This window comes from Gasterosteus aculeatus, chromosome 16, assembly GCF_964276395.1.
Source record: "Gasterosteus aculeatus chromosome 16, fGasAcu3.hap1.1, whole genome shotgun sequence".
NCBI lineage: Eukaryota > Metazoa > Chordata > Actinopteri > Perciformes > Gasterosteidae > Gasterosteus > Gasterosteus aculeatus.
In genome coordinates this window covers 4365832-4389049 of record NC_135704.1, presented here as the reverse complement: position 1 = coordinate 4389049, position 23218 = coordinate 4365832, and the positions used below count along the sequence as shown (strand labels likewise).

The 23218-nt window shown below is 50.3% G+C and overlaps 2 protein-coding genes across 3 annotated transcripts; both read right to left on the bottom strand.

The window, feature by feature from the left end:
- Positions 1-1716: 1716 nt before the first annotated feature.
- LOC120833570 (uncharacterized) lies at positions 1717-4819 on the bottom strand. Its single transcript, XM_040200766.2, has 2 exons — positions 2788-4819; positions 1717-2694 (listed from the first exon to the last, which is right to left on the bottom strand). The coding sequence occupies exons 1-2, from the start codon at positions 4711-4713 to the stop codon at positions 1951-1953; spliced, it is 2670 nt and encodes an 889-aa protein (XP_040056700.2). The 5' UTR covers positions 4714-4819; the 3' UTR covers positions 1717-1950.
- A 2919-nt stretch (positions 4820-7738) lies between these two features.
- Positions 7739-22474, bottom strand: fhip1b (FHF complex subunit HOOK interacting protein 1B). Of its 2 annotated transcripts, XR_013453120.1 has the most exons (13): positions 22042-22474; positions 19459-19871; positions 18166-18582; positions 17832-18062; positions 14965-15210; positions 14692-14859; positions 14305-14384; positions 13807-13964; positions 12339-13664; positions 11648-11826; positions 11254-11416; positions 10246-10993; positions 7739-10121 (listed from the first exon to the last, which is right to left on the bottom strand). XR_013453120.1 is itself a non-coding variant. In XM_040200765.2 (12 exons), exons 2-12 carry the CDS (start codon positions 19585-19587, stop codon positions 10683-10685), a joined length of 3408 nt encoding a protein of 1135 aa, XP_040056699.2. In that variant the 5' UTR covers positions 19588-19871; positions 22042-22474; the 3' UTR covers positions 7739-10682. The 2 variants fall into 2 exon arrangements, 1 of the variants encoding a protein (XP_040056699.2); XM_040200765.2 differs by having other exon boundaries at positions 7739-10993.
- Between the last annotated feature and the right edge of the window lie 744 nt (positions 22475-23218).

Here is a 23218-nt window from a genome sequence, read left to right as displayed (position 1 = left end):
CTACACATCAAAAGTTTCAAAAGGCTCTTTCTACATTTATTACATTTTGAAGACCTCAGTTCCGTAGTGTTGGTAAATGTCAGCTTGCTGTGGCAGGAAGGCACTTTGAAATCACAGACAATAGTGAAGAAACATTACATTGTGCATCCAGCAGAGTGTACTGCACTTTATTTTGGTTGCCCATTCGGCCCCGTCACCAAGGTGACTGGACAGGGACACGCAGGGTGCTCTTTGCTACATGTTTGGATGCGTAGGCCTCAGACAGGGTGTGCTGACAGATGTGTTGCTGCTCTAATAAGGACAGGCTGGAAAGGCAGGCAGGAGCCTTCAACCACCCTTTACTAGAAACATCAGCCGACACACAGCTCAAGCGTTAAGTCAACATGAATGAATACATTGAGCACAAGATCATGATGTCCTTGTATAAATTCGTTCATCTATAATTAAAATAGCAGGCTGCTAACATACTGAGCGAGTGATGCATTTATTTGCAGTATTTGATTTGGTTTAAAGAAAGCAAGTAATTCTTGCAGGATTGAAAATGTATGAATATCATATTTGTATCAAGATTTTCTTGAAGCATCCGGACTATTAACTTTAAAGAATATACTTTGCCTATGGGAGGGGGTCACATAGGCTTAATGGTGAGCTGGGAGAAAAGGGGTTAGCTGACTGAGGAACAGGAAGTCTGGATGGTCCACCAGCTGGCTGTAGGAAACAAGAAGGCTGGCTGACTGGAGAACAATGGACCAACAGGAAGGTTCCTCAGCTCGGAAACAGCTGATAAGGAAAGAAGTGAACCTGATGACTGCGGAAGATCATTTTCCTGATAAAATGAGGGGTGATTAAATGTTTTTTTCTCAAAATTGCTTTGATAACAAAATGTCATATTTGATGAATAAATTAGTAAATATTATCTGATTTAATTTGGGTTAATCCATCTTTAATCCTTGATGTTTTGAATGTACACATTTTAAAATGACAGTCTAGACACGTGTTTACCTCTTTTTATGCTTCCACTGCTTATCCCGTCTTCAACGTCCCATTGCAACGACTTGTGAGTAATTCCCTTGGGCAAAGTCAGCATTTAATGGTGACTTGGAACCAAAGCTAAACCAGGGAAATATCAGACAACATTCAACATACTTGTTCTAATGTTGTGGTCATAGAATTCATCGGGGCAGTACATTTTCTAGGGGATAAATATGATGACATGTTAATCTCTCTTCATTCATTGAACAACATAGAAAATAACTTTGTTTCAGTTTTTGAGAATTAAATTTCAGATCAGTTGTAATCTGTAAACAGCTGCCAAATATGTAATGGAGTAAAAAGTACTAAATATCCTCTAAACGGTAGCAGAATAAAGTAGTAGTCAATAATGGTCCCTGGTGTGCTATAAACGGATATATTTCACAGAAAATAATTTTGACTTGCAGCCTAGCTTCACTGCTGATGATTCAGCTCACCCTGTACTTACTGGCATCGACATGTTAAATACAGAATCCATCAAACGTTGTTGGTGGATGTATTACAGTCACTGCTGGTGAAAGAAGGGAGTGGGAGGACTGGAAAAGGCCACTGAGATCTGCTGCTTCTCAATTGTACAACTGAACAATTGTAGCTTTTGACGGAGTCGCTGAAGCAAATAGTCACAAGATTCTGTAAAAATATCACAACCATTATCTTGCTACACAGAAAAAAAAATACTGAATATGAATTGGACTTTGTTGAATTTATTGAATCCATACACTGTGAATATTTCGATTTTTCAATGCTTTGCTTTTCAATGCAGAATATTAAGAAAGACAGCAAACACAGACATTATTCACACTATGATTTAACTCTAATCTATAGACAGTTTTCTGAGAGAAATTAGCATATCTCTTGGACCCTGAACCACTGAGAGCAGCAAAACTAAACCAAACCACAAACATCTCTTCACACTCTCTAATCCTGGGTCACTTTGTACTGGTAGATCTTAACGCAATGGTGCATGCTGTCGGACACAGCTAGTTGGCCCTTAGGTAGCAATGCCAGTCCACGGGGACTACTCAGGCCTTGGGTCACTATCAGCCACCCCACTCCCTGTGCTGGGTATAACAGGACTCTGTGCTGCTCCGCCCAGTCTGCTACCAGCACGTTACCATCTGTATCTATAGCGATGCCCCAGGGACAGGCAAGCACTGGTCCCATACCAGCACATATGCCTAAAACTCTCACCGTGTTCCAGCCTGGCTCCAGCACTTTAATGCAAGGCACACGGCCTGTTTCGTTACCCCTTTCGGACACAGCTACCATGCCTGAGCTTGTGCAAGCCGCCACTAAGTAAGGTCGGTGAAATCCAGTCACCACGGTGCGCTCTAGACGGGAGCCTGTTTTAGGGTCAAGCTTCAGGGCAATGAGGCTACCTTTTCGGATATCGGCTATCAAGAACTCATCCAGCCTGGTTACGGTCACGCCCCTGGGAGCCTCAAGATCATCTTTTGCAGAGCCCAACCCCGACCCACCAAATGTCTGGAGTAGGCGACCATGCCGGCTGAAGACAAGTAGGGCACGCTCTGCTGCACAGCTAAGCGCAATCAAACCCTTGGTATTGACCGCAATGTCAAAGTAGTTCCGACATCTTCTTGCAGAGCCATCACAAGTTGGGGAGGTCACTTGCTGGAGAACGTTGCCCCGTAGGTCAGTCACCTGTTTCAAAGTTATATTCAGATTTAAACACTGCCAAATTAATTCACTATAGTAGACACACTGTATGTTGTATGTGTCTGAAAGAACACTTACCTGAACACGTGCATTTCCACAGTCCACTATATAGAGTAGACCCTGTGGTGTGGCATGGATACCACTTGGCAGCGTAAGGTCAGCTCTACCAGAACCCTGCTTCCCAAACTGCCTAAGCAGATGGACTCCTCTGGGGTTTAATCCTGTCAAGGACGAGTCTCCGTCCTCCTCCAACTCCACCAGGGTTGGCTCTCCTACATCTCCTCTTCCTCTCTTCAGGTCTTGAGAGAATCGATCAATGACAGAGGTGGATAAAGACCTAGCCATCAGGGGTGTATTTGAGCAAGTCACCGTTGTTTTTGTCTGAGGCTGGTGCAGAACATCGTGACTTTGACGTGTAGGGTGGGTCCGGGTCTGACCCACGTCAGAGACCCTCGGTCCCCTAGACCGAGTTGGGGACATTGAGCTTGACATGGAGTTGAAGTTGTTGCACGTCACGGTCCACTCTTCGAGGTGCTCATCAGTCCTGCCACTGATCATCGGGCGAGTCTTGTGTGTCAAGTCCACTGCAGACTTTGATAGACGGCAATTATAGTTCAAGGAGCCTCTGTTGGTGCTGTAATCGTGAGGTGGGCTGACAATGAAGGTATAGCTGGAGTCAAGGCTGTCTGTTGGGGATGGTGCTCGGCCATAGTCCCCATGGGGTTCGAGAGACTGTTCATCAGACAACTGGCTTACTCGGGAGTGAGGTCGACCCCCTGAAGTGAGGTCTAGGCAGCTTTGACTGGTCAGAGGCTCTCTTGAAGTCATCGTGGGAGATCTTAGGTCACTGTTTCTGTACATCAAATGTCTAACATTGGACTCTTGACTCACTTTTCCTATACTTCTAACCTGGCTGTCCAAACTCAAGCAGTGACTCAGCTTAGTATTCTCCGCTCTGGGGGACGGCTTTCTACCAGACACCACAGTTAGCGTTTTCCTCTGACTCATGGGAGAGTAGTGTTTACCATTACCATTTATCTTGTAGACCTGCTCCAAGTCTTCAGCGTCCATGTTTTTAAGTATCTTAGGGACACTTAAATATATGTCCTCGCCTTGTGGCTGAAAAGACGCTGACTCCATCTCGTCATCATGGGATGACTCCAAGTCAGACTGCTCACCCTTGGGAACCCAGGGACATGCAATTTCTGGGGAGTGGTTTTGTTCCCCCTCCGATTCCAAGTCGCTCCGAGTAGAAAGACTGATTTTCCTGACAACCCTGCCTGTTGGTGAGGTCAACCGCTGTCCAAGGGGGCTTTTTTCTCGTCTAGCACCTTGAGGGGTTGTGTCTTCGCGCTTCATCTCCTGTGAATGGAGCGCACACAGCTGCCCCTGTGGCCCGCAACCTCCGGCGTTGAGGCAGAGGCTTTGTTCTTGCACTCGGATATCTCCAAAGTGGACAGCATTAGGTTGGGAGCTGGGTTTAAAATTCACTTTTTTCAGGGAAACTGACACTTCCCAGGGCTGTAGGAACTCTGCAATATCTTTCAGCAGCTGTTTTTGCCCACCATCCTCTAGACATGCCTGTCGACCCACCTCCTGAATCCGCCGCTCAAGTTGAGCCAGCGTACAGAGCCGTTGGTCCAACAGTGACTGGCTCACCCGGGCTGCTGCCATGTTCTCCCTCTGGAGCTGTTCCAGATGCTGCTGAGTGTCCCGGTGGTCTTGCTCCACCCTTTCCAGCAAGCGCCGCTCTTCTCTGCGGGCTCCCAGGATGGCCCGCTCCACACCCCGCTTCACGGTGTCCGTCTGGGTTGCATGAAGCTCTTGTAGGCGACGCAGCTCTGCGTCTGCCTGTGCGAGGTCCCGCCGGGCCTGAGTCGCCCAGCATGGAGGGGACTGAGACGGGAAGGCGAGGGGAGGACCGTCGGACGGATGATCAGGACTGGGGCTGTGGGTCGGGATAGGGAAGGAGGAATTGCTACCCGAAGGAGTCCCCACAAACATCGTGATGGATTAATGGATGCCTCTTTACTTATTTTCAGTTTGAGTTTCTGCAGTAAGAGAAATAAAGGGAAAGGAAAGAGACATAAACATAAACAACAAAGTATAGCAAACGCCTCAACAACAGTATAGTAGGTAGTTCAAAACATGAAGAGTGACGTTAAGGTAAACATGAATTGATGGTACCACACGTTCGGTTTTTGAGCAGCCATAACTTCAACAAGCAAATGCATTCTTCTAAAACGGTGTGACCTCAACATGACGCACTGCAAATTACTCTATAAATTAAGTAGGCAGAAAGTCAGCAGAACTGTTAAAATCCATTGAAAAGAGAATTACTTTTTATTAACAGCTTACCCGGTATGGCTGTGGGGTCCATAAAGGTACACAGTGTGGTTACCTGCAGTTGTACAGCTCAATTTCAAGGCTTTGGACTATTTTACTTCCAAAACATGTCTTCTTTCAGACAAGTTAAAAGAAAGCATCTGAAATTTCCATTTGCTTCAATGGATTTCTTTTAAATTATCTACATATTAGCGTTAGATTATCTTTTATTTGGATAGTTAAACATGTGCCAGGCGCACCGGTTAGATCTTTCATAAGAGCCCTTTGTTTGCTGCCCGAGTGAACCGATGCTCATGAAAAGGTGATGAAGCGAAGATGAGAGTCTGTGGGCACGGAGGACTAACACCGAAGAAGAGGGAAGTTTTTCAGAGAAATGCATTAGCATTTGAAATGAAGGCAGACCGCCAGAAGCGTCGACAGTGAGGGCGAGAGTGGGAGGCAGAGAGACAACACAACAATACTTCTCAGCTCCCCGGCACTGCAAACACACCCCTGCTTTGATATTTTATTCATGGGCCGGAGAAACAAAAAAGTGAAGTCGACAAACGGCAGCGGAAGATGTGTGTCCTCGGTGTAACGTATGGTGATAACAGCAGGGAGAGCCATCGTGTAATAAACGCAAAGGAGCGTTCTTACTGGGAGGGCATTGGGAGGTTAATGGCCCCTGGCTCGGTTTTCATGAATAGAAATGGTGCCATTGCGTTAGTTATGGTTCATTACATGGTTATGGGTTTTACTCAAGCACAATGAGTAGTTTCAACAGAAGAACAAGTTGCTATTAGTGAGAACCAAACATATTGTAATTTCTAAACTTCAAAAGAAAATAAACAGTAATCACTAGTGATCGTGGAGGCGGTGAGTTCTATTGTTGTCATTGTGTAAAGAAAGATAATTAGTAGGGTACACTGCTAATTCTTTATTCTTTATTATGCAGACAATAAACAAAACATGTAACATTACTTAAGTTATAATAAAGTGCACAGTTTTGGAAATAAATCAACATCAATGTTTCCTATAATGAGTCTGCAGCTGTACAGTACGAGGACAGAAGTACCCTGCGGTTATTTTACTCAAATTCACTGGTTACTCAATATGTTTCATGATTTTCAGTTTTTCTTTTGATGGGGTTGCAAACAGAACTGCGTGAGTCGAGATGCGTGTCCGGCTGTGTGGCTTCCTTACAGTTGGTGGAGAGTGCGTAAGGGTTTTGGTGCACTCGTTTGGCGGTTTTTACACATTCACCCACTTTTTCATCCAACTAGTTCCTGTTTTGTACTATTCAGTAGATCTGAGCTATTGTCATTCTTGCAAAAAATCCATCCGGCACTTTGGTCGGTGTGTTTTCATTATGACCAAATTCAGAAGCTACATCTTTGCCAGCGACTTAGTGAAGTCATTTGTGCTGGACAGATGAGTGACAGGTGCATTTGAGGACCCGCGCAAGTCCCCTTTCTTTGTGCCAGCAGCCAGGTTTCCACTCACATTACCAAAGTGCATTATAGATGAGGCGAGTCCAGTTGCTCATCTCGTGAGCGCTGCAGAACAACCGGGTCATGATAGGAAAACATCGACGAGCAAACTAGAGCTGTTAGTACACGCGCGTCTTAAGACAATTCCACTGATCTGTGGAAGTACTCAATAAACTGTTCAAATTTAATTAAAAAAAGAATAACAGAAATAATTACAAACAAGCAGAAAATGCATTGTAATGCATTCTATGCACTCTAATACAATACTCTATCATTAGAATCATTTTTATTCTCATTTTATGAAATGAATTTAATGAAAGACAAGGGCATGGTTGAGTCTTACCTCCGGTCAGCGCTGCCTGGGCTCCATGGCGTGCTCTTCTTGGCTCCTCCCCCACTGCTACCATTAACCTGTGGCCAGCCCTCGTTGGCTGTTGCCAGGAGACCACCAAGCCGCATCTAGTCCTCTCTGGTGAGTGCTCCTCCACAGTTGACATTTCTCTTGGTCTTCAAGCGGTGTACTTTAAAGTTTACTCGGAATCCTGCTGCGGCGATTTATGAGCATCGCTTTGAATGTGGAGAGTCACGGCGGGGGGAGCGGATTTACTGTTAACCCAAATGCTCCTATGAGCCTCACAAGCATTTACTTTATCTGTTAATCCACAGTTTATCTTCTGCATTGGTGGATTTTTTTGTCGACGAAAAAATCCACCAAATGGTGAAAGAGGCACATCGTTGGTTTGCAGACTGATGTCTCCCCATATCTGCAAAACCTAAAGACTGTTGGGCCTCAAAGAGGACCAGCAAGTCTTCATGTAGGAGAGGCTGGAATTAAATTAACTGAATGATAATCATTTTTATTGAGAAATTATTTTAGCTGGCCCTGCCTCGCCTGCAACGTACAATTATGTTTTACATAACATGACTGATAATAATATTTACCTCTGGGGCGTAGTGGAGTCAATAATATTAACGGCCCGTGAAGTGTGAGCTTCTAATTCACGCTCACAGATAACTGACGTTGGTACAGTTGCACCTTTGATGTGGGGAAAGTGGTTTGCTCTGATTGGGGGACACGACGGCGTCTCCGCACGTGGAAACCCTCCTTTGAGACTCCCGTGTGCAGCGGGTTGGCTTGCATGAACTCGTCTCTGCACAGGGGGAATGAGAAATAGGACGAGGCGACAAAGAAAGGACACGGGACACGCGCCATGTTGCTAGGCAAAGAATTTATAAATTAATAGAAACATTCCCTTTGTAGTGTTCTTCCGACAGCTTTTCGCCCACATTGTATTTTTGTTCTTTGTTTTTCTAATGATTTCAAAATATAGAAAAATATTTCTGACAACATTCATCAGTACAGTATTTTTAGCATGATGTTCATTCTGTCCGGGTGGCTTTTTCCACATACCTCGGCATTTTAGACCCATCTCTTCCCTTTTCTCTTTTTACAGTATTTACACATCTTTCAGCAGGAGGGGGGGGGGGCAGGGGGGGCAGCGGGGGGGGCAGGGGGGGCAGCGGGGGACACCAGAGCTTATCTTGCATAGATCACAGGGTAGAAATCCATCAGGGAATTAGAGTTGAAACTTTTTAAAGAAACGGGAGAAGTGAGAGAATACGGTACATTCTGTGATTAAGGACAATTCACTTAAAACATCCCAAAAAAATATATATATATTTTCAAAACGTGTGTAAGATGCGTTAAGGAAACCGTATAACATATTGTCCCTTTTTGGAGTGATGAGCACACACGCTGTGAGCCTGGTTGGCGAGATGGAAGCACCAATCTGTTGGAGATTGAAGAGCGGGAGCAACGTTAGCCGCTGTGAGTCCCGAGCATCTCATTCTAGATGGAACTCATTGACGGATCCTCTGTAGTGTTCAAGTGTCTGAAACAGACATTTTCTGAAGCTTAGCGTTGCGTTTGCCACTCATCGACCCCTTTTCTCAGTTACCATGATGACCGTTGGGGAGCCCAGGGGGCAACGAGGGACATCAAACACCGCAGCGAGACAACAGCTCCCCGATGTGAAGACAAACAAACATTTAAGCGTCTCGGATTTGGCAGCATTTCGTGGTGAGCCAGCAGATTGTTACCAGCTGAAACGTCTCCTGTGACCAACGTGAAAGTGTCCCCAGCTACAGCCTTACGTCCACGATGGACGTGTCATTCATGCAGTAATCTACTGCCCCCCCCTCATTTGGGCAGGAAGAATAACTCCTGAAGGGAAACATGAAGCCTTGGAGTCCCGGTTTTGAAATGACACCTTATTTAAAAAAAAGTCAGGTTACGTTCTTAAAAATGAAATAAGAGTTGTTTTGATTTTAGGGTTACTGATGTCCAAAGACCTGTGAGAGCACAACCTCATCCTCCTTCAACATCTTCTCTGTATCCAACTTTCTCTGTTTCACCTTGTCGTCATTTCTAGAAAGCACCACAAAATCACACACAACCTCCTGAAGACGCTTCGCCGCGCTGCGACCGAACGAGGAAAAAGACTCCAACGGACCCGTTTGTAGAAATAGTCAAAAAAACAACACAATCTTTGAGTGTTGAACGCAGAGGAACCCGCTGAGACGTAAACTACACGAAGGGCGCGAGGGACGGATGGCAGTGAGTCGATCCTCATTGAAACAAACGATTTACTTGACTTTGAATTGGTCCGTGATGTCATCACTCGGGGAGGGGGGGGGGGGGGGGGGGCAGATTGGTAATAAAGCGCCAGACGACCTTTTCTCGCTCCGTTGTCGGGTCGGTTTGCGGAGTGCCCGTGTTGGAGAGTATGAATATTAGAAAAAGTAACCGGACCAAGCGAGAGGTATAAATTAACTCCTTTAAAAAGGCGTCGGACCAACTTCAAAAACACCGTCATCCAGTTGAAAAATAGCAAAGTTACCCGTTTTTTTCTTTAACTGTTCAGTGCTCAGCACACAAACCAAAGGGACCGGACTCGCTGGCTATGAACGCGGCCTTCGTTCGTGCAGGGACCCCACCGGGTGATACCAAAAGCTTCTAGAAAAGAAGCAGCGGCAAACATTTTAAAAAACATGATGCGGCATTTCGTCTCAAAGACGAGGAGCGTGCAGGACGAAAATCATAAAAGACACGACGTGGCGAGTGTTTTCAAACATGCACGTTCATACTTGGTACCTAACAGTGGAATTACACCGAGAGAAAAGGGGCGTTAGTGTTAAAATAGCAGCATGTGGTGTTGCAGGATGGAACACGTTGGCCTGTCTCATCCAACAGAGACAATACGTGGACGCGAACTAAAGACGGGACAACCGAGGTGGCTTCTTACAAGCTCCAACAAAGACCTGCCTTAAAAGTCAGAGAAAGCCTCGTGACCTTTTTCAAATGTCAGTTTGAAAATGGAAATCATGCCAACGGTCCGGAGATGAAAATAAAAATAAAAATTCCCTTCCCGCCGTATGTATTTTCTCGCAGACCCTCGGGTCTTTGAATAAAAAAAAGAAAGAAGATATGACACATAAAAGGTACCCAGCGTGCAAAGCCTTCCCGAATCCCTCGGCCTCCTTCATGGCACCAGGTGAATGGCTGACGGCCCGGAGAGACGCAGTCAACCTTTGTTCCTATGGAGAGAGACTTCAAATAAAACGCGCTCCGGTACGATGCCGATCGGTCTAGAAAAAGGTGCAGATGTAAAAGACAAACAAAATATATTTTTTAAAAATGTAAAAAAATGGTTTTCATTACCCCAAAGTCTTTTTTTTCCAGTTATTTTGTCCACAGGACAGGACGTGGCTCTTTTTTTCCCTCATCGCCTTCAGAATAAAAGCGGACACTTCCTCCCTAATGGATCCCTTTACGGTTGATTGATGTGTCGACGCATTCAAGGTTGTTTTTTTTTCCCCCTCTAACCTTTTTTTAGTCCGCACTGTTTTCCCCTTTCAACACGGAGACACTAGCACCGACGCGTGTTTCCTGTATATGTACAAGCTCCCTAATCTCGAGCGTTTACTGAGATCGTCTGTATAGAATTTAAATATAATACAAGATATGCACAACAGCGTTCAGTTTACAGCTGAGGGAAATTCTTCCAGTCTTGCAGGCGTCCTATAGTGATCAGAATCCTGCCTTTAGAGTCCCGATGCTCCGGCCCGCGGCTGGATTCCAAGCGTCCCTCCCTCCTCTCATTCCTCGGCCTCCTGGCTGTGGGGGAAAGGCAGCGTGACGGCGTGCTCTTGAGCCAGGGCGGCCAGCTCCTTGAGGAACTCGCAGAAGATGACGGCGCAGTAGACGGCGTTCTTCACCCGCAGCGCCTCCGCCTGCTTCTCCAGGCCCGAGGCCCCCCCGGCCCCGCCGCCCTTGAAGAAGGCGCTGTGCAGCGATTGGCTGCCGTCCCGCACGTGCGCGAGGGCCAGCTGGGCGGCGTTGCGGGCCCGGGTCGGGCTGTTGGTGTGGCGGAGGATCAGGTCCCCGAGGGACGGCTTGCGGCTCTTCACTGGAACGAGAGGAATGGGAACAGAGTGGGAGGGGCAGTCTGAGCCCAAGGTCCACCTCCCGGGTTCTGATGGAATCTATACTTCTTTTATATTAATCTAACGAGTGTCAAATCTGACTTGCCATCATAGAAACAGCGTAATGAATGTCGATTTATTAGACAAACCTTATTTTCCAATCTTCTTGAGTCAACCAACCTGCCGGTCTGAAGTGAACCCAGCCAAGTCTCCCTCTGCCCGACACACACACACACACACCCACCTAATGAATCGGAGCGCCGCAGGGTGGGAACAACCGCGGGCGAGTCGGCCCAGTCCACTTTGCCTCGGGCCACCAGGTACTGCTGGGCTTTCCTCAGCATGGCGGGAAAGTCCTCATGAGAGGCCGCGAAGGCCTCGATGCGGTTCTTCACAGAACCTAGAACCTGCGGCGGGGAAAAAGGCTTCAGATGTCAGATCACTGACTGAAATGCTTCGTTAGTCACCCATTTACACAAATAAGAGTATGAATAGAGAAACTACACAAATGCATTGTGGGCCGGACGCTTTTGGATCACAAGCGCGCACAGAAGTGAGGTGGGCAGGAAGTGGACCACCAGCGCCCACTAACAGGAGACTGGTTGTTGACTCACGGTGTTGCTGGGTTTTTTTCCTACCTGGATCAGCGACTTGACGCTGGGCTGGAAGACCATGTTGGTGTTGAGCAGGAAGGAGCGCAGGAGGGGCTGAGGGTAGCAGGCCAGCTGGGCCACGATGCCCGTGAGCAGGATGTTGACGTACAGCGAGTTCTGCAGCATGTTCTCCAGCTTGGCAAACAGAACCACCATGAACGGACCTGCACAGGGACACAACTTTAGCCACACAATACCGATGGGAAGTAAAGTTTGTAGGGGTTAAATGTGCGCTGCTGAGCAGAAAACTGATCTAAAGATGTTCTCCAAGTGCTGTTGACGGCACGGAGCTGCTGCGCGGAGGGATAAAACTGCTTGTGCCCCCCCCCCACGCCACCACACCCAACCTACTTCCTATTTAAGAGAGCGACGCGGGAGAACAGTGCATTCACACTGAGTCACGCTAACATTAGCGGCTAACGCTACTCACAACTGGCCCCCGAACTCCTCTGGCTCACTACAGCCAGGTTCATGCAGCTGTATTGATCAGGACAATTAAGGATCATTTCCACAGAAAAACAAAAGAAATGATGATTTAGGCATCAGTTACAAAGTTACAATGGTGGATCTATTGTTGCTGTTTGAATCATCTCAGCTGATCAAATAAATAATAAATCAAATAAACACAAATGCTGCCAGACGGCGCAACGGAGAGAAATATACATTTTCATCTTACCTGTGTACGGCTGAGACGCGGGCTGACTCAGCGATCTGGCGGGACTGCAGGGCGCGACCGCGACGCCGTCCCCCTTTGCGTCCCCCGTGGGCTTCGCCTGTGGGTCAGGGGCCGGCGGCTGCTCGGAGGACAGGCGCTCCTTGGCGGTCTCCTCCTGCTGCCCGGCCGCCCGGCTGCGCTCCCTCACGCGGTCCTCCAGCTCCCTCAGCTCCTGTGTGAAGGCCTCGATGCTGATGCCCTGACCGTTGGGGTCTGCGGGGGTCTGCGCCTCCTCCGGCGCCTGCTCCAACAGCTCCCGGATCAGACTCTCCATGGACTGCTGCGTCAGGTCGGCCTCCGGGAGGTCGGGGGAGTTGAGGCGCGGGTGGCCGGCGTCGCCGGCCTGCGGCTGGCCGACGGGGCTCGGCGGGGAACTCGGATCGGGGCGGGGCGACTCGCCGTCGGTGAAGAGAGACTGCGGGGGGGGGCTGACGAGGGACCCGTTTTGATTGGCGTTTTCGTCCAAGTACTGCGGCTCCCCCAGGTCCCTCTTCACCTTCTTCACCTCCAGCCCTCTGTCCCGACTGTCCGAGCCGCCGTCCTCCCGCCCCGCCGTTCCGTTGTAAACGGCGACGGCAGAGGCGGGGTTGTGAGGCGCCGGGGACAAGGCGGCGTGGGAGGCCGCTAAAGGAGCGTCCGGGGACGAGGAGGGAGGGGCCGGGACGAGGCGGGGCACGGCGGGCTTGGGCAGCACCTCCTCCCTCTGCAGGCTGCGCTTCTTGGAGCGCGGCGTCAGGCTGATGCAGCTGTTCTTGCCGATGGTGACGTCCCACTCGCCGCTGTCCCGCTCGGAGCTGCTCCACTCGGAGCGCGCGGCCGCCACCACGGCCGCCCTCTGCTGCGCCGGGGGGGGGGCGGCGCCGCCGCTGCTGCTGCTGCTTCCCCCTGGCTGGAGGGAGAAGTGCTCGGGGAACATAGCCATGGTGGGGTTGGAGGCGGGGGGAGGCGGGGGCGGAGGGGCGGCGCTCGGCGAAGGGTCCTCGCCGTCGTAGGGGGCCGACCAGTCGCGGCAGGCCCAGGAGCAGATCTCGATGCCCCGGCGGGAGTCTTTGAGGTACTCCAAGTAACCCGAGTCCCAGTCCAGACACTCGGCGTGGGCCTGCTGCTGGTGCATGGGGCTGTCGGGGGACAGGGGGCGGGAGGCCGCGGCGCCCGACTGCTCCGCGGGGGTGGAGGGAGCTCCTGCCCCGGGTCCGCCTCCGCTGCTCTGCTGGCGCATGAAGAAGCCCAGGCGGGACGGGGTGCTGGGCCTGGGCGGCGCTGGGGACTCTGTGCTGGGACTGTTCACTACCAGGGGGGGGTGAAAGCACACGGGGTCAGGGAGTAAAACCTTTCTCCCGATTTGATATCACCAATATGTATAAAAAAAGCCAGAAAAAGCTGCAAATAAGTGTTTAATGCAACCAGCCCCGGTCCCGCTGCTGCCCACCTTTGCCCCAGAAGGGGCCGTCCTCGTCCCGCTCAGCATTCAGCCGGCAGCACTCTGGGATCAGCGACAGGAACTTGTCGGCCGACCTTCCGTACAGGTCCGTCTCCCTGATGGCACGGCGCTGACTCAGCATGACGTGAGTACAGGGCAGTAGATACCTGGGGAGCAAACCGTGGGTAAGGATTCCGACAGCAGCAGCTATTTCACCTTTAACAAGAGCTACCGAGGAGGCAAAGATCACAGAGGGCTGGTAGAAAAGGGCTTAAAAGTCTGGACATCTGTAAGTGATGATGGACAGAAAAACAAAACTACCTTCCGGTTCATTTTTCTAACAAAGTGTGTTGCTCTGCTGGGAGATTGTGTTTCATATGACCTCCATTAATAAAGACAGAGGCTGTCCTTAGGAAGACGAGGGTGGAGAGGGAGAAGTACTTCAAGCTAAAGAAACAATGCCTGAGACACGCGGATGTGCAGATGTGGCCAGATGTGCAGACGAACCTGAGAACGAGCTGCAGCATTACGTCTTCGCAGTTCAGGGACAGAAGGGTCCGGAAGAGGCCCAAGGACACCATGCAGAGCTGCAGGAGACACGGCAACCTCGGCTTTATCAATCACAGTGTGACAGATTTCACTGGTCCAGGTGTGTTCTAGTAACAGATCCCGTGTTTACTGGTGAAAGATCATCCACTTTTCACTGCGGATCGATTTACTGACGGCAAACGATGGAAGAGGCGGAGACTCGATGGTGATCGCCCTCCAGATACTTCTACATTCTGCGTGAGACGCTCTGGATCGATCCCTGCTCTCGGCCCACGCACCGCCCGCACAGCAGAGTTCACATAAAGGCCTTCACACACACACACACACACACACGTATAATTATACCCGTGAATTGCTGCTGATGCGCGTGAGCAGCGTGTCGAGGATGGTGTCGTTGTCGTGGCGATGCAGCAGGATGAAGCGCAGGAAGGTTTTGAGGAGGGACGTCTCAGACACGCTGCGCAGGAAGAGGTCCAGGTAGGCGGTGCTGGCGATCATCTCGTCCACCGACGACTGCGAAAAAAAGGAGCTCACAGGTCGAGTCGAAGCCGCAGAAGAGGTCAGCGCGGCTACAGAGAAGACAAACGCCCCCCCCCTCCGGCCCCCCGTTCTGCCTACCTTGTGCAGGGCGGGGCCCATGACGGGCACCAGGAAGCCGTTGTGGAGGTAGTCCAGGAGCTGGGAGCGGACCAGCGGGTGAGCGACCTGCACCACGGCGTTGCAGAACTCCAGCGAGTTCATGAAGAGCACGAGCGAGGACACGCCCATCCAGTCCTCCCGCCGCAGGGCGTGCCAGTCGTCCCCGTGCACCTCCATCTTCCGGGGCAGAGAGGAGTAGAGAGCGCTGAGGCCCGTCGCCAGCACCTGAGAGGAGACGAGAAGAGGCGGAGTCAGAAGGTCTGATTCGGGCACTGCCAGGGGGAGATGGAGAGCGCCCCCCCACCCCCCTCCCCCCCAAAGAGCAGAGCTCCACCTCATGTAACTCGGTGTCATGGAGGCATCAGGAGAACCAGAACCTGCTGCAGGAAAAGGACAGGCGGTTGTTTCCTAAATGAATGAACGGGCGACTAAATGAATGTTTCTCTCAGAAGCTCGAACAATGAAGACATTGATTAAGAAAAACAACCGTAACAGCGAGCTGAAAAACTGCGTTGATTGATTATTTCATTTGTAAGCTAATCTTGACAAAGAAAGGCCCATTAGGCTTTTGTACAGAGTAATCGTCCCCGAGTCTCTGACATCGTCTAGACTAAACAACAGGGGATGCGAGCAGCAGATTACGGGTGTTTAGTGTAATAGTCCCATAATACTTGGCAGCGTTCTCGTGTGTCTCAAACACACTGTTGTGTTTTCATCACACAGCTAACGACCCAACAGGTATGCACAACAGCTCGCTAACCTGCTGCAGTCTGGAGGAAGGAGCGTAATGCCGCCCCTATAGAAGATGGAAAAATCCCCTAGAGCCCTCATAGAACTTTCTGTTTGGACAACAGCTGATGACATTGATGAAACTGCGTGTTTTTAAATCTGGACCACCTGCGCTGGTCCTTCAGAGCCCGTAAGTAGGTCAGACTGAAGCCGCCGGAAGGAGCGCAATCCAGAGAATAGCTGAGCCGGCTTGCTTTGAAAAAAAAAAAAAAAAAAACCAGAGGAAATGAGAACGGCAGCTTTTATACGGTGCACAATGCGGCTCAGACCTGAGGTCTTGCCTGACTAGATGTAGGACGACGGCGTGGTGTGGGCTCAAGAGGCACTCTGGAAATCCTGCAGGTTGTTACGTGCTTATTGTGTGGAAATACATTTAGGCTGCAACGAGACATAAAATGGCTCTTTAGCGGCACCTATTGGCGGCTTGTAGAAACTACAACAACACAGGTGGACACTGATCATCTACACACTGGGATGTACGAGTTAGCACACCGCACGGGTTTCAGTTTCGTCTAAATGTAAAAGCTAGTTCATCAAAGTGATCAATAAGTAATAAAACACCATTTGGGGTTTTATCCGCGGCGAGCCGCCGTGTTCCTTCGTGTGGTTTCAGCTGAATTCTTGGATGAGCTCTTGGTGGTTTGGACCCTGCGGATCAGGGCAAAGCAGCAGCAGCAGTCTGAGGTCTTAGTGGCCCAGAAGCGCTCTGCAGGAAGCCGTCCAAGTTGAGGCAGAGCGATCAGATGTAGATCAGGATTAACGTTCTGCAAAGTCACATCCTTCCCCCTCCACTATCGCACACCATCACTGCTGATCTCACACACACACACACGACTCTAAGCTGTCCTCAACCATCACATCATTGAGGAGCAGGTCATGTTCATATGCATGGTCCATCACATTAAATAATGTAGCTTGATACTGTTAATTCAGCACAAGTAAAAGTGCAATCCAACAGTTTTTGAAGCAAAAGCAGAAAGAAAAGTTTCTCTTTCAGAAAGGAGCTTAGTGAGATTCACTGCGTGGGTGCAAAGGTTTTCATAAACTGTCAAACCGAACCGAAACCTACTTAGTGAGGTATTCACAACTGAAAAGAATATTTAATCAACTTAAATTGGAGATCTTTTACATTTACTTTTTGTGTAATGACTCATTTTTGTCCTAAATTATACAATACATGATAACATACTAGGAAATGGACAACAACCTGAAACCTCGTTTTCTGTGGCTTTAACTTCCCATTCAGAGAAGAATCGCTGACATGTGGATGTGAACCTCGGCCCTGTAGCAGTTTACATCCATCTGTCCAAAATGTCATCGATCATTTAATCAAAGATACATTTGTGTTAAATGAGGGTCGCACTGACCTCATGTCATCCTTAAGGTGATCTCTTGTGTCTCAGGTTTACAGAGATGCCCTACAGGCGTTTTCCAGTGGTCATTCGGCTAGTGGGACCGACAGAAGTCTAATGTTAGAACGTATACAACCAATGAGAGGATAATAATTAGAGGATTGTTAGTTTTTTCCCACCGGACTCACTAGAAATATTACGCCTTGAACGAGGCTAATCACACCCGCTCTAAAGCCACGGCGACGCCAATGAAAAGCACCGTGTTTCTGGCTCCCACCGATTAGTATCCGACCCCCATCTCTCATCTACAATACTCGGACATCCAGAGAAATCACAAACTAGTGAGTGAGCACGCCAACTTCAGCAGCGGCTCCAAACACGCTAATCGAACAAAGAAAGCAACGTTATGCAAAGTCATCCAACCTGCGCGTGCCGCCACCTGCAGCGAGCACACGGGAACCTCGACATCGCGTTCACGAGGACGGACCGGACCCCCCCCCCCCCGACATGAGGGGGAAACACACTACCAAACACACAACGTAACTGCCAGGACAAGGTTTGGTTGAGCCCAACATCCCGCCCGACGCCAGAGAGGAAGCAGAACCTGCGTCCCCGTGCGCCACGGACACGACAGACACAGGTAGATAAAAAGAATCACCACAGTTGGCCACGTCTGAACAGCTTTTGGGAAGCGCCACGACTCACCGGGCAGAAGTAGGAGTTCTCGGCGATGTAGCGCGCCACCGACTCGTTGCTGGCCGAGGCCGCCATGACCAGCAGCAGCGCGTCGCGGGCCTGCTGCCCGATGGCTCCGTCCCGGTGGATGAACGGCACCAGCAGCGAGAAGATGAGCAGATTGGTGGAGCCCTGCTGGGCCGGCGCCGCCCGAAACAACATCTCCAGAACCACCGGCTGGCGGGCCACGGACACGCAGACCTGGAGGGGGAGGGGGGGGGGGGGGGGGGGATTCACAATTCTTACCAGAACTACCAAACGATCGGCGCCCTCTGCAGACCCGTGCGCAGGCTGCTGGCCGTACCTGGTTGAGCAGCAGCACCAGGCTGTTCTCCAGGGCGGCGGGACAACCCAGGTCCGGGTCGGCGCACGCTCCCAGCAGCCTCAGCAGCGGGTGGAGGATGGCGGTGTGCTGCAGCAGCGGCTGATGCGACTGGCCGATGAGCATCTCGAACAGCTTGAGCAGCGCCCCCTGGCTGTCCGGGTCCAGGCCGCGGCGCAGGTGCCACTGCACCAGGCGCTCCAGGATGTTCTCCGTGACCACCAGCTCCAGGATGGGGCCCATGGGCGCCACGACGCCGCCGATGCCAGCGCCGCCCTCGGGGGTCTCGGCGGGCCGCTCCTCCGCCAGCAGACACAGCATCTGGTCGGTGTGGTTCCTCACGGCCGTCAGGTCGTCGCTGGAGGACGACGGCTCCTGCTGCTCCAACACCCAAGACAGCTGGGCAAAAAGGGGCGGAGTTTAAGTGCAACGCTTGGTATTAGTTCAAAGAGTGGCGTTGACGTTAGAGTGGACAGCAGGACCAAAGGGTTTGTGTACGTGTGCGTGCGTGTCCACATATGGATGAATCCCTCTCAAACCATTGTGTAATATACTGAAACGAGTTGACCGATGTTACAAACGCAATTAAGTGTGAACCTCAACGGTTATTTTATCAAGATGGAAAACTTACGAAGATGACATTCAGAAAATGTTGCGAAACTATGAATGTTTCGCAACGCTCGCCGTCGGGTGACTTCGGCAGCGGATCACAAAAAAGGGGTGTTTTGGCAATTGAACAAGTATCGCCCAGACGTGTGATGTTGCCTTTGAGCTCTAAAGGATGCAGCCGGGGTTCAGGCACGAGCCAGTCCGCCTGCTAAAGGCCGCCTGGCAGACCCCGCTCGTCGGCACGGCAACAACCAGCTGGATGCGCCAACGTGCACACTCACATCTACTGCCGCACATAATCATTCAGTAAAAGGACAAAGGGGAGAATTCTGACTCCACCAAGAAGTGAGCGTTTACTTTTTAACAGGGATGAGTAACCTTGGTTTTTAACAGAAAACTGTTTTATTACTGATTTAATCTCTTTGGAAAGGACCGGACTTTTTACTCCGTTTTCAGTTATGTGTCCATGTGGCCCCCGTCCCATCAGCCAAAATCCTCTTTAGAAGTTTGCTCTACTTGTTCCTTACTAGCATCTACATCACTGGATCATCTACATACCAAAGGAAACGGAAAGAAATACAGAAGGTTCTGGCTTTGGACCAGAAAGAGGAAGAGCACGATACACAAATCCAACAGAACACGTTAAACACCAGATGTGCGTCTCACCTGTCTCCAGTGGTTCTCAAACACCATGAGGCAGGTCTCCGGGTCGGCGGTGCAGGGGCCGGAGGGGGCGGCGCTGCGGCCGGCCCGGCTTCCGGGGCCCCGCGGGTTCAACCTGCTCAGCCAGCTCATGCTGGCAGCCGGCGACAGGCGGGTCGCACGCTGCCACAACAGCACTCACCGGCGAGGAATCAAGAGGGGGAGGAGGCGGGAGGGGGGGGGGGGGGGGGGGGTCGGCGTGGGAGGGGAGGGCGGTCTTCTGCAAGAGGAGCTGTCACTGCCAGTCGGCGTGCAGGAAGAAGAGCCCGCTGCTTTAGATTGGGTGTGACCCCGTCCGCCCCGTGGACCCCGTCATCCGGTCTGGAGCCAGCACCACCCCATAGCCAGTGAGGGGGAGGGGGGGGGGGGACTCAGCGCTGGGGAGACAGTCACAAAACACAACCGGTCACGTATTTGAACGCTCCCGTAGCGGGTGCGTGTGTGTGTTGCAGGAACACGGGCCCGTGCTTGTGTTTGGGCAGTGAGGCTCGACCCAAAGCCGCTTTGTCCCGGAGGTCCGGGAAGATGGACACGCTGCTCCAGCGACCACGTTGGAAAAGCTCCATTAAATATCTGCCGGATGTGGCGATTCATTGTGAGTGAACTCTCAGCATGAGCAGATGTGGGTGGATCCTGAGTGGCTTTGATGGCTTTTTTTTTTGATGAACGAACATCGGAGACCAACCGAAAGCCTTTTTCCTTTGAAATAAACATCAAGCGAAACGTTTATTATGAAAGTTCGATTTCCCTGAAATTCATTCTGTTCCAGCTGGTGGAGCGTGACAGCTGCCTCATAAAGGTCATCCCTCATCTGACAGGTCGTCGCCGTTAACAAAGTGTCGACAAATCAACCTTCTTTTGAATCCCGGTAACAGAACGTGGACTAAAGTCTCTTGACTTGAACTTAGGTCAGACCCGAGCAGCACATCTCATGACTCCCCTAAACCAATAAAAGGGACTTCATGGGATTCATTATAGAGCCGCTGTACCAGAAATACACAACCAGCAGTGAAGGAGAGCAGGTAGAATGGAACCGCCACGCTTCCCCTAATGATTCACCGGCTGCCAGCAGTTAATCATATAATGTCGTGTTGCTCACAGAACATGTTTCTCTTTAAATTGACCAAATGAGTTCATGCGCAGACCCGATGCCGTTTGATCTACAGGTGTATGCCGGACTTTAGAACACAACACCCTAACCCGCACACGGAAGAATATGCATTTTATTTGCGTGTCACAGACCATAAAAGACGGCCATAAAAAGAGTTCAAAGTTTGTCTCTAGATTCCACTGAAGGGAGAGTTTGTGGAAGGTCGGCCATTCTACAGCTCCGCTTGTCATGTTCTCACACCTCAATGTCTGACAGTGAACCTAAACTCCCGTGGACATTCAGACCGAAGCAAAGCGCGGCCGGGGGGGGGTGAAAGTCTGTCTCACTGTAAAACACACCTGCTTACAGGGGGAACTGTCCAGTGGTGTACGAGCAGAGCTCCAAGGTCATTGCACCGTCCCCTTTGCTTTGCTCCACTTGGTGCTTGCGGCCTCAGACATGAACAGACTCCCTTTCACCGGATACATTATCGAGAAGTCCTCGGCACCGCTGGTCCGGACCACAAACACCACGTTGCTCCCTGCGCGCCGCCTGTAACGCGTTCATTCATTTCCCACGATGCCTCCACCAACAAACGTGCATCTCTCTGCTGCAAACGGACGGCCACAGAGAGACTTTCTGGCTACTTGCTTCTTCCTTCAGGGAGATTTCCAGTGATCGGCCTCAAGTCGAGACAGAATCATTGTGTGTTAGGCGTGTCTCTAAAAGAGAGACTTGCAGTGACGTAAACCAAGTGAGGCGGAAAATACTTCTTACTCATCACATCTCAAAATTAAAAAAGAAGAATGAAAGAAACTAAACCGTCTATTGCCTTGTTTCACCTCTAATGAATAACCCACATTATTCACAAGTCCTGACCCTGCTGACAGATTCCTTGTAGAGCTCAGTTCAGGAGTGGGATTAACATTTTGTTTTCTTGTGTTCCAACAAAAACCGGATTGGCATTCAATGCCCGAAAAAGGCTCCAACCAGAGAAAATGCCCACCGTGCCAGCATATGTATGCATATGCCTTTGATTGACACACTAGGATCAAGTTTTACTGGTGGACCGAGTGCTTTGGAGCCGTGCCCTGCTGCTGATCCGCGGCTCGCTCGCTCGCCCGCCCCGGTGACGTCGGCGCACCTCGCTCTTCACCATCACCCGGCTTGGACGACCTTGCCCTTTGATCCGATCGCTCGATAAACCTCCCCCTAAATGGCACGTTGTCAATCACCCTGCGCCAGATCGCACGTCGGTCAACCGCAACAGCCTCGCGCTCGAGAAAACAACGATTCACATCGCGCTTCGATCGCGGCGAGAGCTAACGCGACATCGGCAACGTTTCTGCAGCAGATAACTAGCTAGCGTGCAAGTGTCCGCCGTGTGCGTTACGTGCGCGAAACGCCCCGTCGAAACGCCCGTGCGCGTCGATGGCGGCAGTCAAACAGTGACTCACCTGTGGTATTTGTGTGACTCTCCCCAGTTGTGTTGCGCTCGTGATTTCCACAGATACCCGCTAACTTAGCCGGTGGCTAGTTAGTTAGCTAGCGCTGGTGGGTTGCTAACGAATTCCACAATGTCAGCGCAGCCAACCGCGCACCGGAGCGGGAGTAACCGGGAGAAGACTGTCGACTTAGACCCCAGCGAGCCGGAGGAGCTAACGCGGTGACCACTCCCTCGTTCGGGCTGCTGTGCATCCTGTTACAGGCAGATAAACATCCCATCCGATGGCTCCTCAAGCACTCGTCCCCTTTGCCGCAGCCATCTTAATTTGGCTCCTCCCACACGACTTCTGACTCACGCCCTCGGCGAGGCCGCGCCTCTGCGCGTGTCCATGCACGTGCACACGGCATCTCAAGCGTCACAATTAAGGAGAGTTCTGCGACCCATTTCCACGCCGTCGCTGATAATAAGTGTGCGTTGAGTGTTTTATCGGGGATGGGAGAGCAGCCTGACGTCCGGGGGGCCGAGGACCGTCCCACACAATGACAATATTTCAAACTTAAATCGCTCCAAATCAAGGCAGAATAGGCCAAACGCTCCACACGCTGGATTCTAAATTTCCACTAGTACATCTCAGTAATGTCTTTTATTGGATCCCTTAAATAATCCCCTTAACCTGGCGGATTACTATGAATACCTCAAATGCAGCATGTGGAAATTCTTCACATTTTCTTTTGCCGGACAGTAGCAGAGACACAGTGCTGGCGATGACTAAACCAGACCAGGGATTAAAACAGTCGTAAACCCAAACTGAGATAATACATCATGGACGGATGCAAATAAAACATTCTTGTTATTTCCAAAAGTGTTGTCAGCAAAACAGAAGTTGTATTCTGTTGGGTATGGAATGGGTTAATGAAGCAAGAAGAAAATTGTCACTAAATGAATTAGCTTTACTCTTGAACAATTCATGATAATAAACCATCAACCCAAATGAAAAGAGAAAAAAGGAAGGAAAATTGAATGAAAGATGCCGTTTCTGTTAAGCGTTTGATCTAAACTCTCACGTGCAAGTTAATCCTTTTCCTTTTATTAATTTTACATTAAAAGAGACAAAGATTGACAGGCCAATACAAATACAATAATAATACACATGAAATGAATGAAACAAAAACATTGCCTCTCTTAGT